The following is an 18073-nucleotide window of genomic DNA, read 5'->3' as shown; positions in this document are numbered from 1 at the left end:
AAATGCTTCCACTTGTAAAGCAAACATGTTAATGTTTATGAAAAGGAATGAATTACCAGAAGAATGAGTTTAGTTGATGAAACATATCAGAATGATGCAAAGTATGGAAAAGGAATATCAGTGATACTGTCAAAATTAATAAACAGCAAACATCCTGTACTTCATTCAATTAGCATTAAAACAGGTTTTCCACATGTAAAGAAATACCAAATTTTAGAAAACTTTGTAAAAAGTATCAATATTTAATTACTTTGTAATTACTTAAAAGACAGCATTTACTTTTCAACAAAATTTTATTAGGCTTACAAGCCAAGTGACTTGGAATAAATTACTCAACCTCTCTGGATTTCAATTTCCTTTTCTGTAAGATAGGAACAGTAACACTACCTCAGGGGATGTTATTAAGGATTCTGTGAAATAACCACATACAAAAGGACTCATGCATTTTAGGTACTTACAAATTATTAGTTCCTCATTTTATTAATTTGCTTTATAATAAAAACGATCGTCACAAATCATCTTACAAATTTACTTTAAAATTAATGAGTAGTTGAAATTCAGGAATATGGAGGATAATCACGTTTGCATACCTATTCCCCCCGAGGGAATCCTGCAGCAGTCTTGTCAGTTTAGAATCTCTATAGGGCACATGGGTGGCCCTCTTGCTCTTATCTCCCAGTGCACTTATTACATTGCCAAGTGCCAACTAAAACAGAGAGAGAGAAGAAAGTGATAAAATTTTAGTAATTATAACACCTTTAAATAAAAAAGCTTATAGAGAATAATGCAGAGACAGAACTGAGAACATCCATGTTTGGTTTTGTTTCACATTTTGAATTTTGAAAAATGAAGTATACTTCCAAGTTTTCTATATTAACTACTAAAAACTGACACCACTCAAAATTTAGACTATAATATACCTATAACTCACAAATACTTAAACTTCTACTCAGAGATTTTCTTTAAAAATAGAAATGTTATAAAATTGGTGGCGAATAACCATCCCTAGAATTATAAGAGCATCAGGTTGTATCCCCAGAAAATTGTCAATTCATGTTTCAAGTTGTTCTCAACTCAATGAAGAAATGAAGTGTTTAGTTAGTTCAACAGATTCATGAAATGTTCTTATTGTAATATAGCTTCCTTATGGTAAAACAAAATCTTCTTTAACCATAACAAAAATATCAGTATGATTTCTCTGAACAAGGTGTTCCTAACACAAGTATAGCTGTCTTAAGAAATACAATGAATCTGGGGCGCCTGGGTGGCGCAGTCGGTTAAGCGTCCGACTTCAGCCAGGTCACGATCTCGCGGTCCGTGAGTTCGAGCCCCGCGTCGGGCTCTGGGCTGATGGCTCGGAGCCTGGAGCCTGTTTCCGATTCTGTGTCTCCCTCTCTCTCTGCCCCTCCCCCGTTCATGCTCTGTCTCTCTCTGTCCCAAAAAAATAAATAAACGTTGAAAAAAAAATTAAAAAAAAAAGAAATACAATGAATCTATGTGCTAAGCACCCAATATTTTAAAAGTAGGTCAAATTATTGAACTGTCTAGTCACACCTCCTGCCGCTCCTACTGTTTTTCTTACTGCACTAAAACTAAACTAGCACCTACAGCATAAGCACTATCCTCCACTTTGGTCACACCCGCCTTCAGTAAGGCAAAGAGCCATAACCATGTCTTTGTCAGGGCCAGTGGATCCTGCAGAGACCAACATCAGTATTACATTGAGTCTTAGAGGCCCTTTTCCAGAGAAGCTTTAGTTTTAACCACTGGCCACACTGGAACTCTACCAGATATATCTGAACATGCTTCAGTGGCCTAAACAGGAAAAGAGATCAACAACTTTTGTTTTTTCCTGACCCCAACAAATGGCAACTCCACTATGTATTTATTTCCTAAGAAATTCAGATCAATACGCAAAGTCCAGGATCCAGGTGACTCTCTTTCACACAACATTCAACCATATGATGGAAGCATCAAGCTGGGTGTTGGGAGTTTGGAGGTCTGGCTGTCTTTACTCAGCCTTGGTTGTTAATTTCCACACCAAGGGGCTGCAATCACTAGCAAAATAGGACCATTTGATTGGAGTCCCCAGCTCTAGGAAGGGAGGGAAAGAAACAATGCAGAAAACACAGAACCCAATGCTGTCTACATCACAGAAATTTAGGGATGCTATTACATTTATACAGGAACAAATGTCCATTTTATAATGAAGTCAACAGGAAAAGATTTATTATACAAAAACCTGCCATTAAAACTTTTTCTTCCATATAACAAAAGCATTATGCTAGCACACACAAGGTGCTTTGCAACCAAAAACACCACTAGGTGGCATGGTATTAAAACTAATTCCTATAAATCTAGGGAAGTTCTCATTTTAAAAACAATCATTACTTTAAAAAAATTGATTGTAATTCCCAAAATAAAGTGACTGTCATAAATGTTAGCAAAAACTTTAATACTGAATATTAAAATATTAATTTTGACAATAAATTTTTAAAGTTGGGAAGAATTAAATTTTTTTTTAATTTATTTATTTTTGAGAGACAGAGAGACAGAGCACAAGTGGGGGAGGGGCAGAGAGAGAGGGAGACACAGAATCAGAAGCAGGCTCCAGACTCTGAGCTGTCGGCAGAGACCCACATGGGGCTAGAACCCATCAACTGTGAGATCATGACCTGAGCCAAAGTCGGATGCTTAACGCTTAACTGACTGAGCCACCCAGGGGCCCCTAAAGGTGGGAAGAATTTTCAAAATCATTTTCACTATATGTATTCTTTTCTGCATATATGGCATAAAACTTAACCCCACTAAATTTACACACATGAAAATTAGGAATTTTTTTTTTAATTTTCTTTAATCTTTTTTTAATGTTTATTTTCGAGAGAGAGAGAGAGAGAGCCTGAGTCAGGGAGGAGCAGAGAGAGAGAGAGAGAGAGAGAGAGAGAATCTGAAGCAGGCTCCAGGCTCTGAGCTGTCAGCACAGAGCCCAACATGGGGCTTGAACTCTCAAACTGTGAGATCATGACCCAAGTCGAAGTCAGACACTTAACTGACTGAGCCACCCAGGCGCCCTGAAAATTAGCAATGTTTTGAAGAAAGAAAGCTTATAATGTGAGGAGATCAGAATTCAGTACATTACTCCTAAGTTTATAAGTTTACTGTCACTTTCATTTCTCAGCTCAGTGTATGAAGGATTTCCACTTGGGTATTATGTATTACAAAAGGGGAAAGGACAATAGAAAAGCCCTGATACATTCTCAACACAAAGCTGTAGTCTCAGTCTTACAAGTCCACAGTTGATGGAAATGCCTTCTTTTGCCCTCTCGCCTGTAGCTCCAGTACGCTTCAGTCTTTCTGATCCTGCCAGATCAACAAAATGGAACTTTGCAGTCAAGGTTTCAAATTCATTCATCTGTGATGATTCAGAAATCACCTTATTGTCAGTCACATTTTCCTGCAATTGAGGAATATAATAAAAAATATTTTATTAATGTGACACTAAATATCCTCCCACCCCACCTTGCCCTCATTAAACATATTATATATTAAATAAGTTAAATATAAATATATCTCTAATACATATAATATTCAAAAATAGGCAAATACCCAAATAAATGTAAGTGCAAAAAAAATCTACTGGCAATTAGAAGCCTAGACAAAGGTAGAAAGGAGCTTGACAATCAGAAACCAGCTGATACGAACTGAGGCTTTGTTTATGTTGATGAAGAGAAAACTGTAATACACAGTCCTCAAAAGGAAAGGGTCTCAGATGACTACATCCATCACCATAAAGCCACAGCTTGCTTTACGGTTGCTGCAGACACATACCAATTTTTTATTTCAAAATCTTACACAGTTGGCCAGCTTCCGTTTGAATAGGATCAAAGACATCTCATTAGGAAAAGGAACTATTAGGGGCGCCTGGGTGGCTCAGTCGGTTGAGTGTCCGACTTCAGCTCAGGTCATGATCTCGCGGTTTGTGAGTTTGAGCCCCACATCGGGCTTTGTGCTGACCACCCGGAGCCTGGAGACGGCTTCGGATTCTGTGTCTCCCTCTCTCTCTGCCCCTCCCCCACTCATGCTCTGTCTCTCTGTCTCGGAAAAAAATAAACATTAAAAAAAATTTTTTTTTAATTTAAAAAAATTAAAAAAAGGAAAGGAACGATTAGCCAAACTAAATTTGGTTCAAGTGTACTCTCCTGGGATTTATGTGGATGTTTAGGAAAACGAAGCCTGCAAGCTTAAGAAATTAGAACTAAAAACTCACAGCATCTATCTGGGGACACATTCTGGTTTGACACAAGTGAATGGTAAATATGGCATGTGAACGTGAGCTCTGAACATTCATCTGGGTACTAGCAGTGGTCCGGGATAGAGCACCCAATTTCAAACACTGCATCATCTGGAAAAGGGAAAGACAGATTTTATTTGAACAATCTTTAAACATGATACCATATGATCAGAAATCGGAGCTACTGTCCCAAACCTACCATATGATTTTCATATTATTTCAGTTACAGGCACTTTTTGAGCTGAACTTTATAGTATAATAGTGTATTATTTTTTTAATAGGAGAAAACACTGAGATTCCATTGTTTGTCATTTGCTGACATTTGCAGCTTCTATTCCAAAACTGTTACAGAAGAACACTTTGGGACAAACTGAGCAACAACTTGAATTATTTAGGCCCTTCTATATCCTCTCCTGAAATATTTTTTCTGTAATTTTTCTTAATAATTTCCCTTTAGGAACCATGATATAGTCCTACATATGTAGCAACAAAAGGTACAAAAAAATTGGGGTCTCATTGTCCACCTTCAGTGATCTAACTCTCTTTTTCTGTCTGTGAAAGAAAACTTTCTCTGTCTTAGATTCTTTTGATGCTATGATAAATGTACTGACTTTACCATAACCATGACATTTTATATAATAAAATCCTGATATAAATTGGATATAAATATTGGAAAAGAAGACAAGACTTTAACTCCATATTACATATAAGGATACAAATTTCATATCCTGATCTTAAGCAAACTAGCAATAAAGTTGATATCAAATAAAATTAAATATGCTCTATTTTAACTTTAACATAAATGTCACCTCTGATTCTGTATTCACAGTACGTGTTGTGACTCCCACAGTATAAATTCCTCCAGTTGAATCTTCATGAATTCTTATATTTGATTTTTTATTTTTTGCATCAATATCACGAGTGGTATCAAATAAGTCAAGAACCTCTTCATTATATAGCTACAAAAAATATTATAAGCTTAATTTCAGCAGAAATTGCCTCATGGTTATTAACATACAGTGCATATCTTTCAAACATATCTTAGAATGTCTTCATAATAACATCTCTCCAAAAAAACACATAAAAATAATACAAATAAATAAATAAAATAAATATAATACAAACAAAAATTTGTCTTATTATTACAAATACAAATAAGTGCCAGATTTCCTTATAAGAGTAAGAAAAGTAAATGACTTAATCATGACTAATGAGTTGAAGACTAGCTAAAATGATCTATTAATCATTTGCAAGAGATAAACAAATATTTATAAATACAAGTAAACTTAGAAATACCAAATGCAGAAAAATCCTAAGCTTAGGGAAATTTTTAAGAATTTTTTACTACTTCAGTTAAAAATATTTCCTGTTGCCCTACCACATTTCTTACTGTATCTAAAAATTAACACTTGGGGCGCCTGGGTGGCGCAGTCGGATAAGCGTCCGACTTCAGCCAGGTCACGATCTCGCGGTCCGTGGGTTCGAGCCCCGCATCGGGCTCTGGACTGATGGCTCAGAGCCTGGAGCCTGTTTCCGATTCTGTGTCTCCCTCTCTCTCTGCCCCTCCCCCGTTCATGCTCTGTCTCTCTCTGTCCCAAAAATAAATAAAAGTTGAAAAAAAAAATTTTTTTTAAAAAATAAAAATTAACACTTAGTATTTTTCCAAGGTCAGCAATATTAGTGTTTCTGTATTAATAGTGGCTAAGAAGATTGAACCACAACCTTAGAAGAGGATTCATACACCTACTTTTCTAATGATATGCTTAAAGTCACAATGCCTAACAACATTTTGGAGGGTGAAAGGGAAGACACAAGAACGCTATGTCTTTTTGTTTTCCACTATTTATTACCTCTCTTTTCGCAGAAATACATAATGTAAATAATTACATTATTCTTAGTTTTTACTAAATTGGGATGTCCATTAAAACCAGCAGTAAGATAACTGATGTTAAATTTGAATTACATTTTCTATTTTGTGCTATATAATGCTGAACAATTTAATTAATGATCAAAATGATTAGCTCAGGTAATCTAGACTAGAACTAGACTAGAACCCTCTTTGGACCGAGCACCTAGAATTATAATGTTGCCGTCCACCTAACTGCAATAGTGCTCAAATCCTAGATGTCCTCTTACTGTCATGTCCCTCCCACCACACTAGACTGCCTTAAATTAATCAAAACCTGCCCCAATCTGTGGACATCCTAGCAGGAATACCAGCTTTTGCAGCCCAGCTAGTGCTACAGCCTGAATTCACTATTTCCACACACCTTCCCTCCTTTTTAGTCACTGAGTTCCCAGAGCTTTGTGAGCCTACCTACAGTATAACAGTAATTATAAGATAGAGTCTGAAATAAACAATATTAATTGTTTTATTGTATGAACACTGGTCAAGTGTTTATAATTTTTAATACTAACATGAATACTTATTACTTATTATCTATTGTTACTACTACCTATTACTACTACCTATTAGTTTACTCAGATGTCATTTATCAAGCACTAAGTGTCAAATACTATACTACAAACTGGGAGTATAAAATCATAAGGGCTATGGTCTTAAGGATAAGATGTAAAAGGAAACTAATGACACACTTAGATTATTACCTCTAAGAATTGGGAATTCACTTTAAAATCTGGAGGAGGAAGCCCGTTTTTAATTGCAGTGTGTTTTTTTTCTTCAATACTCTTGAAAAGGTGTTTAACAGCACGAGAAATAATACCCTGTTCTTCCTCGATGATGTTAACATCAAATCCTGTTCCCATTGTGTATGTTTTTCCAGCTCCAGTCTGAATAAAAGAACAGAACAAAGAAAAATGCATGCTTAGTGTAATAATATAACTTAAAGAAACAAAACTAAAAACGCAACTGAACTGACACTTCTGCGAAGTTATAGCTTCTATGAAAATAATTTGGTACTTACCTGTCCATAGGCAAAAACTGTAGCATTGTATCCTTCAAAACAACCTTCAATTAGTTTTTCTATACATTGAGTATAGATCTGCTCTTGCTGAGAGTCAATGTCAAACACATAATCAAAAGTAAAAGCTTTATCTTTCCCTAGGAAGACCTGAGGTTCTCCTGGTGTGACAGATGTACAAATATGGCATCCTTCAATCTTCTCTTTGGCAAGTTGTGGTCTTATTCTGTGAGAAATAATCAGAAAAAAAAATTAATTAAAATGAATTGGAAAAAAAACTGGAAAAAAAGGACTTAAAAATTCTTAGCCAAATCTTTTTATTTTATTTTATTATTTTTTTATTTATTTATTTTTTTTGAGAAAGAGAGAGAGACAGAGCACAAGTGAGGGAGTGCAGACAAGGAGACACAGGATCTGAAGCGGGACATGATCTGTCTGTGCTAACAGCTCAGAGACTGACACAGAGTTCAAACTCTCGAACTGGGAGATAATGACCTGAGCCAAAATTGGACGCTTAAACCGCTGAGCCACCCAGGCGCCCCTAGCCAAATATTTTTAAAACACTAATGTAATCTACTACTGTTCCTTCCGTTGAAAAGTTTAAATAAATTAAATTATACTGAGTCTATTTCAGAATGAGTTACTTGACAATCCCCAAAAATCATGAACAAGAATAAAATTAATCTTAAAATTAAATACTTTTGTGGGTGAACACTTTTCCATAACTCTGTAATAGGTAAAGAATCAGTTAAATAAATTCTGCCTCCAAAATGCTGTGTCTTGTTGTTTTTGTTTTAAATTTCTTCTCTTTATTTCCAGGGAAGACAATACCCAAAATTGAAATATTAAAAATATAATCTTTATCTTGATGCCCTTGACTTGTCTTTTTTGCAAATTCCTCACCAATGGTTTCCAAACTTATTTAACCACTTCCTTCTGTCAGCTTAACATCCTGAAGCACACTCCTACAACATATATGTATATATATTCATAATAAATGATATGTATGTACTGTATTGATATATCATGTATTATGATATACACAAAAGCAGAATTTTGTAAAGACAGAAATTAAAAAGGAATACAAAGAGAAGTTCCACTTTCTTCTTTCCAAAACCCAGTGAATCATCAAGCACATCTCCTAGGGTATCCTCCCACTATTGGGAAAACCACAGCATTATACCCACCCTACACCCACCCCCATCTGCTCCAGATTCTAGGACCCTCCTCTTCTGCTTCTCTTTCTGATTTCAAGGCCTATTTTCAAAGAAGAAAAGTAAAGATGTTGATATGTTGCTAACAGAACAAACCAAAATATGGCCCTATTATATTTAATCAATAAAAGGGACTATCTTGGACATATACATCACTCACTGTGCCTAGGTTTTTTAAAAGGTTCCTATTTGCCATGATGAAAGAGAAGCAGTTTAAGGAGAAAGTAAAGACAACCAGCAATGGAAAACATAAAATGATAAAGACAGACCAAAGAAAGGATTTTAAAGAAATCTGGTTCCACATTCTTATTTTTTGAGATCTGAGTTTGTTTTTGTTTTTTTTAAAATGGGGTCAATAGAAGTGAAATGGGTTCATCAATTTATTAGATAGAAATAAAACAAAACATAAGTCCAGATTGCCTAAATTTTAACCCTTTCAGGTTCATCAGGATAGAAGGTCAATGGAATGATAGGGAAGATAATAATGAGAAGGGACTGAATTTCTGCAACCTTGGTTATCTAAAATAGAATTCCATACTACAAAAAAAATGTGCTAACAATATATTTATGTATTTTTTTTCTTTCCTCTGTGATAATGCTATTCTTCTTTCATCAAGTCTTCAATTTCACTTATTTGTTTTAATGGAACACAATAATCAACATGGAGCTGGCTAGATACTGTAGAAAGAACAAGAGAGTAGCCATTAGAAGATCTGGATTTAACTACTTCTGTCACTCCACAGCTATCATGCAGTCTTTCTCTCAGAGCTTCAATTTCCTCACCTGGGATAGAAACTATAATTTCCAAGGTTTCTTTTAGATCTAACACTATTTGACTGCAGGATACTATATTATTAAAAAGGGGGAAAGGAAAATAATATTTATGTACTGCTATAAAAATAAAATGATATAACAAATTAAAAAGGGGTTTCTTACATGAAGCTACAACCAAAAACAGCTAATGTAGTAGTAGCTTTGGCTTCCTGGTTCCATGTTTTCTTGATGAGTGGTCTCTTCTTTCCAAACTCTTTTTTTCCTATCTTACTTCATCCAATCATGGTATGAAAACTGTAACAAAATCCCCAACCTCCTTGGGAGAATCACCATCCTGACTGCTGCCAAGCTAAAAACAGGAGAGTCAACCTCAATTACTCTCCCTTTCCTATTCCATCTACTTAATTGATCTCCAAGAACTATTAATTATCTCTGAAATAGTCAAGAGCCCACCAATTTCTTTCCTTCCCCATCAACACCACCATTATCTCTTACTTGGATTATTGCAAGTCTCCTCACTAGCCTGCCTATGTCAATTCTTTCCCCCACCAATCTGTTCTACATGTTGCAGTATCAGTGATATTTGTAAAATATGAAGTTGATCAGGTCACTACCTTGCTTAAAGTCATTCAGTACATCCCTAAATCCCTCTGCGGTCTCTCCTCTTGCCATGCTTCATCTCTGAAATAAAGGATTTGGTTGTCGATAGTGGTGGCAGTGATGGCTTATTTTTAACCAGTTTTACCAACAAGCTATGCTCTCTCTACCTTCAAATATACTGCTGTCTTCTCCTGGACACTTCCCCAGCCTCTCAATTCCTAACTCCTTTTCCAGCCTGAACATCACACGTTTTCAGTCTCTATTTAAATTTCACATCTTTGGAAAGCTCTTGCTCCTTGCATTCCAACATAAAGTCATACGTGAACACAGGCTTTCTCTCTAGACCTCATGCCCCCAGGACTCTGCTCTCTCCCTTCTTTATAGCAGTTCTGTGAAGCTTAACAAATCCCATGTAATAAAACAGATAAAAATAAACACAAACTGTCTAAATCAAAATGAGCACTGGGATACTATCTGAAATCAGTGCCTCATTAATTTTAAGTAAATTATTATAACCATAGGCTAACTTATTTGGCTATTAAGATACTTTTAATTTCATTTTAACATAACAAAGGAATGTAATGCTATTTGAATTGCAGATATGACAGCCAATTTTAGAATGTCAATACCATTCAGAACTTAATCTCCTAAACTCTATTCATCTGATTCTTATCCTTGCTAATGGCAAGGAGGATTGTGTTTGAAGCATGAATGATGTGCAGTTCCACCCATTTGCATGGGAGGGGAGAGTGGTTTTAAAAACCACCAAGTTGGGTGGAATTCTTTTCAGCTGGATCCAGGCAAATGGCAGTTTCCTGGCAAGTCTGAGAAACTCCCACCTAGAAGGGGATAGTCTCCTACACATGTAGACAATTGGAGGTTGACTATACTTCAAAGGTTAGAAATACATTCACCCTTTCAATTCCCCTTCAGATATTAGTATTTTAAACTCTACAACTCCCTAAATTTATACTCAAGTCAAGAATTCTCCCATGAAGTTCTAACCCATGCCAATTCACCTACTTTAATAATGTGAAGAGTTTGAAATTTACCCAGCTACAAACTTCAATCTCAAAACTGTAATTTGAAATTATATATAAACAAAATATATCAACCCTTCTGGGAAATAACAGACTAAAAGCAGAATCTGACATTTATTAAATATTTTGAAATGCCTCCTTTCTTAGTATTTTTATATAAAAATAGAACATTAAACACATTCATCTAATCCCAACACTAAGACATAATCAGTGTTAACATTTTGGTTAACATTAACACTAAGAAATAGTAACAAGGCCTTGCAGGTTTTTCAAAATGTGTATTATATAAGTAGATAACATTTGAAACTGCTTCTTAAAGAAAAACAATTATGCATAAAACCTATGTCATAAATACTTAGAGTAAGATATTCTCATAGTATATAGCAACATTATATTATAAAGACCAACAATCATGTGGGTTCTACCTATAATATTAATTTGCTAATAGAGATGATCTATCTTTATTTAGGTTTTTTGAAAAAATGATACATTGGAAATGAATGTAGGCAGAGTAAGGCAATTATGGAAAATAGTTACAGTTTTGCTAGAGAATGTGCTTTTTCTCTTAGCATGAGGTACAGACCCTTTATCCTTTGTGGACCAATGACCAATGGGTGGGTCTGAAAGGGAAAACCCATGAAGAGCCATATAGAAAACAGAAAAGTAATTTATTGTACCTAGTTGTAAAAATTCAAGGCTTGAAACAGAATATGATACAAATGTTCATTATTTAGTTTTAAGATAAAAGTACATGAACAAATATCTCCATTTTCCCACATCTAAATTTTTCCCTTGACATACAGTTGCCTTTTAGCTTCTGCTCTCACACTCTCCTGAAACTGCTCAGAAAGAGGTACTTTTCATTTCTAAATAAAGTGGACCCTTTTTAGTCTTCATCCTACCTCACCTCTCTTCAACATTTGACCCTATTTACAACTTGCAGGGGAGGAAAAAAAATTTTCCCTCTAGCCTCTTAGGTTCTACTGGCTGCAGTCCTGTAAATTAGACTGAGAAAAGACTACTCCCCTTGGTAGTCACCAAAGGGAAAACAAACAAGTTTATTTACATATCTATTATGCATACACATGGAAATACTCAGTGATGAATAATGCAAAGAGTGGTTAGAACTTGGACTTATATAGCATATTAACAGAGGAAAAAGAACTGAGTTTCTAGGACAGCAAACAGTGGGAGAGTATGAAGAAACTAATGGAAGATAAGGGCTAACTAGCTAAGTTTGTTATGTAGGCTCCTGTGCTACCATTTCTAGTGACTAACTTTGGTCCTCCCTGTTCCAGAGGGGTGGGGGAAAACCTTTACAAATTTATTTCCTGCTTTTAGACAAATAGGAGGAGGGCAGAGATCTTTCCTTCTATCTGCTTTTTTTTTTTTTAATTGCCTTCCACTCAAAATAATCCTTATGTCAAAGTGGCATACTTTGGGGTGGCATATTCTGTTACTCTTCATATATCATATTTCTCAAATCTTTATCTGCAGTTGGCTTCTATAACATCTTTTCCTTTTTTTACTCATTCTGATTACTGGACCAATCTTTTTCTTTTGCACCTCATATGCCAACTTCCTTTAAAATATCAGTGTTTCCTCCCCATAATGTCTTATTTAGCATGGTATCTAATATTTTCCTATCTATATTCTACCTGTCATTCCATTTTCAATTCTAGTTACATCCAGCTACATCCAACCACTGATCATTTCTTGATCAACTTATATACTTTCATTCACCATTCCAAAGTATGTGGTTTTTGTTTTGCTTGGAATGCCAAACCTCCATCTCTCTGCACAGAAACCATTTTTCAAGAACTAGCTCAAACATCTGTACCTTTATAAAGCTTTCCCCTGACCACCCCAAGCTTGAATTAATCTATGCAATTTGTACATGACTTTAGAATAGTAGCTATCAAACTGAATTCTTATCGCTCTACCAGTAAATGAATTGAGGGCAGATAATAGGTCTTCTTCAATTATAAAAACAAAGTAATGTAACAAACATTTATTAACTGAATCCTATAAACTGCTCTAGTTAAGGGGGGGAACATTTCACTACCAGGCATGTGACTATCACAATAACATTGCTACATCACTTTATTCTGTCACTAGAAACCTGATCTTCAACAGTTATTCAACCATTCTATGTCTGAATCTTCTAATCTATAAGATGGGGAACCTAGATTTAATATCCGTAAGGTCCTTTCTAACTTCAAATTCTATTTTAATTATTCCTTTAAGAAAGTAAAATCCTAGGGCACCTGGGTGGCTCAGTCAGTTAAGTGTCTGACTCTTGATTTCAGCTCAGGTCATGATCTCATGGTTTGTGAGTTCAAGACCTGTGTCTGACTCCATGCTGATAGTGTGGAGCCTGCTTGGGATTCTCTCTCTCTGCTTCTCTCTCTCTCTCTCTCTCTCTCTCTCTCCTTCTCAAAAATAAATAAACTTTAAAAGAAAGCAAAATCCTGACTTAAAAGAAGTATCAATAAAAAACCTTTTCTTCCCCTATATCCACCATTAGTTACACCACTTGTTCCTTATTTCTTTATGGTTTCTATCATTCCCTTCAACTTTTATAGCAAATATACATGTGCCATAGGAACAAGGAACTTCATTCATAAAAACATAAACACAGCTCCTTGCAGTGGCAGTAGCTAGTAAAGATTAGGGGAGATTCTGAAACTAGGACCAGTAAGTTTTCCTTAAATTGGGCTGTTTTCTGTTCCTACCTTCATAGTAACAATAACTGGTTTCAGTAACTGAGTATATCAAATAAGCCAAGAGGACTAGTTTCAACATGTTCTTGATAGGACCAAAAAAGAAGAAGATAAATATATGGGGGTGGGAGTGAGGGGCTTATAGTTGCTACCTGTTCAGCTAGAATTTTAGTCATCAAATTCAAAAAGATGGAGTTTAAAGTTTAATTCTGCCACATACTGTTGGAGGAGGCAATCCACCATGAGACCAGAGCATCCTTGCACATTCTTGCTGGGTATGCCAAGAATACAAGAGCCTGACTGCTCTCTTTAAGAATCATTTCTTGGGGTGCCTGGGTGGCTCAGTCAGTTAAGCATCCGACTTCAGCTCAGGTCATGATTTCTCAGTCCGTGAGGTCGAGCCCCGCATCGGGCTCTGGGCTGATGGCTCAGAGCCTGGAGCCTGCTTCCGATTCTGTGTCTCCCTCTCTCTCTGCCCCTCCCCCATTCATGCTCTGTCTCTCTCTGTCTCAAAAATAAATAAACGTTAAAAAAAATTAAAAAAAAAAGAATCATTTCTCAAAATTGCATTTTACTGCAAGCAACCTTTAGGGATAATATCTTCCACCGGACAAAGAGGTAGCTTGCTCCTGCTTACTATCAAATCAATGAATCCCCAAGTTTGTGTTTCTCAATGCCCTATGGCTTGCAAGACATCCATGTAACAGGCCTACCTGCATTGCCTCCATGAACTGAGGAAGCGGGAGAATTGGGAAGCAGTTCAAATCATCATGAAGCTTACAATGCTCTGTCCTAACTCAGGAATCTATGGCTTCTGCCACTATACATGACACAGTAATAGGGTAGAATCTCAGACTTTCACAGGTCTTACATACTAACTAGGACCTTTGGCAAGTCACTCTCTTAGCCTCAGTTTCCTTACCTAAAAAATGGTACCATTATGACTGTAATATCCACCTCAAAGAATGTTGAACAAATGAGATAATATGTGGCAAAGTCTATGTACAGATAAAGTGTTGTTCTTATTGTTGCTACAGCACCACTTGAAAATTCTCCAGGTCAGTCCCTTTGTAAGGCACCTTTATCATTTTAAATCCATTTGAGCCTTCCAACGTGGTATGCATGATTTTCTCTTAGGCTTCCCAAACTATTGCCATATTTTTCAAAACACCCTGTGGATGCCTTGAGTCTTTAGAACAATTAAATGTAAAACTATTAGGTAAGGAATAGAGGTATAATGCATCAGTGAACACGACTTGGATATATATGTGTACATATACATACAAATATACAAATATCTATTGCTAGTCAAAGACAATCAAGCTAAATAATGTTATACCTCCATTTGCAATGAAAAGTCATAACCCTAAAGTTAACATTTTCATAGCAATAAATAACCAAGCCTCATTATCCTGCTATTCATATTAACATGTCATACAGAAGTCAAAATGGGAATTTTTATCCTTTCAATATTACCATCATTTTTACTATCTCCATATAGCCAATAAAGAAACTTCAATCCGAATGGAAGAGAACCAAGTTCCTGAGTAACAGGCTTTTTTAAAAAGGGGAAATAAATTGGGGCGTCTAGGTGGCTTGGTCAGTTAAGCCTTTGACTTTGGCTCAGGTCATGATCTCATGGTTGTGCTGACATAGCTCAGAGCCTGGAGCCTACTTCAGATTCTGTGTCTCCCTCTCTTTCTGCCTCTTCCCCACTCATATTCTCTCTCTCTCTCTCTCTCTCTCTCTCTCTCTCCCTCTCTCTCTCTCTCAAAAATAAATAAACATTAAAAAAAATTTGAAGCCTGATCTTAATATTTTTTAAAAAGGGGAAATAAATTATTATAATACATTTTCGTCTTGTTCTGAATTAAATTTGATTAAATGCTAGTGACTACAATGTTGACAAATAACTAATCAATGATTTATAGTTACTGAAGGGTGCTGATTTACATAAATAAATGTATGCCATTATAATTTATACTCCCTAGGACTTGTGCAATCACCATTTTTTTTTTTCTAACATCACTCATTAACCTAAGTCCAAACATGCTGGCAATCAAACCTATATTTTTTTAAATTTATTTTTAAGTTTGTTTATTTTGAGAGAGAGAGTGCAAAAGTGTGAGTGGGGGAGGAGCAGGGAGAGAGGAAGAAAGAGTGATGCTCCACACCATCAGCACAGAGTGCAGGGCTCGAATTCATGAAACGTGAGATCATGACCTGAGCCGAAACCAAGTGTCAGACACTTAACTGACTGAGCCACCCATATACCCTAAACCTCTATTTTTTTTTTTCAACGTTTTTTATTTATTTTTGGGACAGAGAGAGACAGAGCATGAACGGGGGAGGGGCAGAGAGAGAGGGAGACACAGAATCGGAAACAGGCTCCAGGCTGAGCTGTCAGCCCAGAGCCCGACGCGGGACTCGAACTCACGGACCGCGAGATCGTGACCTGGCTGAAGTCGGACGCTTAACCGACTGCGCCACCCAGGCGCCCCCCCAAACCTCTATTTTTAAACACAAGTAGTTTTGCAGTACCTTCCAGACTTTCTCTTATCCCTTACCTCTTCTATACCTCTGTCTCTGTTTTATTAAAGGCATCACAACAAATAAGCCTTTCTTTTCCTAACTGGTCAAGGTATTTTTATTTTTCCCTATAAACAGAAGGGAAATAACACACAAATGTCTTCCTTTCTGCATTTGGCCATTGTTAACCTCTTATTCTGTCAGAAAACACTGATGTCCTTAATCTACAGTTTCAAAAATGTGACAAATTTTTCCATTACCTAAATGTCTTTGTAAACTATCTCTTCTTTTTTTCGCTTGAGTTATTCTGATCTCATCCCCACTTGATAGTGGTAGTTCTCCAGTTTACTCAATAATCTGACCTGATTCCCACTTTGTGTAGCTCTTTTACTCACAGCTATCTGTAAGTAGCACACTTGGCACCTTGTTAACACCTTTGTTCTTCTTACATGACACCAATAAATCTGTCTACTGTTCAGATCCTTTGCCTTTTTCTCATTTGTCAGTGTTTTGGATGATCGTTATATTGGATGCTACTTACCAGTGTCCAATTTGATATTTTACTGTTAACTATAACTTAATAATTTCCTCCCTTCCATTTCTTAAAAATCAGGACAGCTATCCTATTGCCACCACAACAGAGCCACTGGAGTTTCTGGTCCCTTTTTTGATCTTCTCCTAGTTCCATTCCAGTTAGTATGCACACATTAACAAAGAGTCTACTCTAACCCTCTACCTTTTGTTCTAGAAGAGAGTTTCTGACAAATCATAGGAACTTGCAGACCATCTGTGGCCTTGCTGAATTATTTTCTTAAGAGATCAGGCAATGGCATAAATAATAAGCAACAGAGGTCCACAAAAAGAAGTTCCCCTTCCTGAAATGGATCTTAAATTACAGTGATAATTGGTGGGAAGAAAGGTATTTCTCCAAGACATTCAAGAAAGAAACACACCTCGGTAATTCCATTAAAGAGATTAATTCTGTAAAATGCTTAAGAACAATAAAGCACAGCAGTATGTACCTGGGACCAGGAAGTATACTCTTAAGTGAATGGAAGAAATGGAGAGAAGTTCATTTCTTTTTAATCCATTAATGATGAATCACTTTTAAAAATTACTCAGAAATCCTATCCTAATCTGTATAATTAGCTATGTATCCTATGGCCTCATCTCTGTGTGGTCCACCTGACTCGTTTATTCTAACTCAGAAACACCAAAAGATATGAATTAATGTTTGGGGCTGCAATTCCTAGACTAACCTACTCAGTCTCTGGCTTGCAATGCCACTTAGAAAAACAAAGATTTATTTCCCTCAAGTACAGTTCCCCACTGGCTAATTAGAGAAAGAAAGTGGGGGGAGGGGGCGGCGGGGAAGAATGACGGAACACTGACTTCTCTTACTTCCACTCCCATGTCTCATACCTTTTCATCCCTATGATTCAACTAAGGATACAGCACACTGAACAATATTTTCTCATAAGTGAGGAAACTAGTACTTCATAAGGGGAAGCCTCAAATGCTACTTTCTCTGTTAAGTACCAGTCAGATGTTCAGAGAACTACAGTGAAATAGTGCACATGGCTGACAAAATAAAGAAGAAAGTAGCCAAATTCTGGATTTAGAGAAAAGTCTAATCCTCTACATCACTGTAATTAATACTTTTAGAAAATCTGGGCTTTCTTCTTTAGCCTCTATCCCCAAAATTGAAGACCTTCTACTCCAACAAACTGAGGGAGTAAGGAAAAGGGACACTTTAAGTGATGACATGACCCACCGACCTACTGTTCAAAGTGCTCATCAAATTTCTGTTGTTGCTGGTGGCTGTCCATGGTAGCATGTCTATAACCCAAGAACATCAGAAAACTTCTTTGAGTCAACAAATCCCCAATAAATGTCAGTGTGTAAAGCAAGGACTTTAAAAACAAGAACAAGGGGCGCCTGGGTGGCGCAGTCGGTTAAGCGTCCGACTTCAGCCAGGTCA

The 18073-nt window shown here is 36.4% G+C and overlaps 1 protein-coding gene across 13 annotated transcripts in view; it reads right to left on the bottom strand.

Annotated features, from left to right (window-relative positions):
* KIF21A (kinesin family member 21A) overlaps positions 1 to 18073 on the bottom strand; it is a 151401-nt gene that overhangs the window by 64641 nt on the left and 68687 nt on the right. For all 13 annotated transcript variants that reach the window (XM_040488439.1, XM_040488440.1, XM_040488441.1 and 10 more), the window contains exons 2-7: positions 7216 to 7438; positions 6899 to 7081; positions 5101 to 5250; positions 4268 to 4402; positions 3287 to 3454; positions 591 to 706 (exon numbers count right to left, since the gene is read on the bottom strand). In XM_040488439.1, coding sequence (XP_040344373.1) covers positions 591 to 706; positions 3287 to 3454; positions 4268 to 4402; positions 5101 to 5250; positions 6899 to 7081; positions 7216 to 7438 — 975 coding nt within the window. The remainder of the gene's footprint in view (positions 1 to 590; positions 707 to 3286; positions 3455 to 4267; positions 4403 to 5100; positions 5251 to 6898; positions 7082 to 7215; positions 7439 to 18073) is intronic.

The sequence above is a fragment of the Herpailurus yagouaroundi genome, unplaced genomic scaffold, assembly GCF_014898765.1.
Source record: "Herpailurus yagouaroundi ecotype Mexico unplaced genomic scaffold, PumYag 166, whole genome shotgun sequence".
Lineage (NCBI taxonomy): Eukaryota > Metazoa > Chordata > Mammalia > Carnivora > Felidae > Herpailurus > Herpailurus yagouaroundi.
The sequence above is the reverse complement of the archived record's forward strand: the minus strand, read 5'-3'. Positions and strand labels throughout refer to the sequence as shown.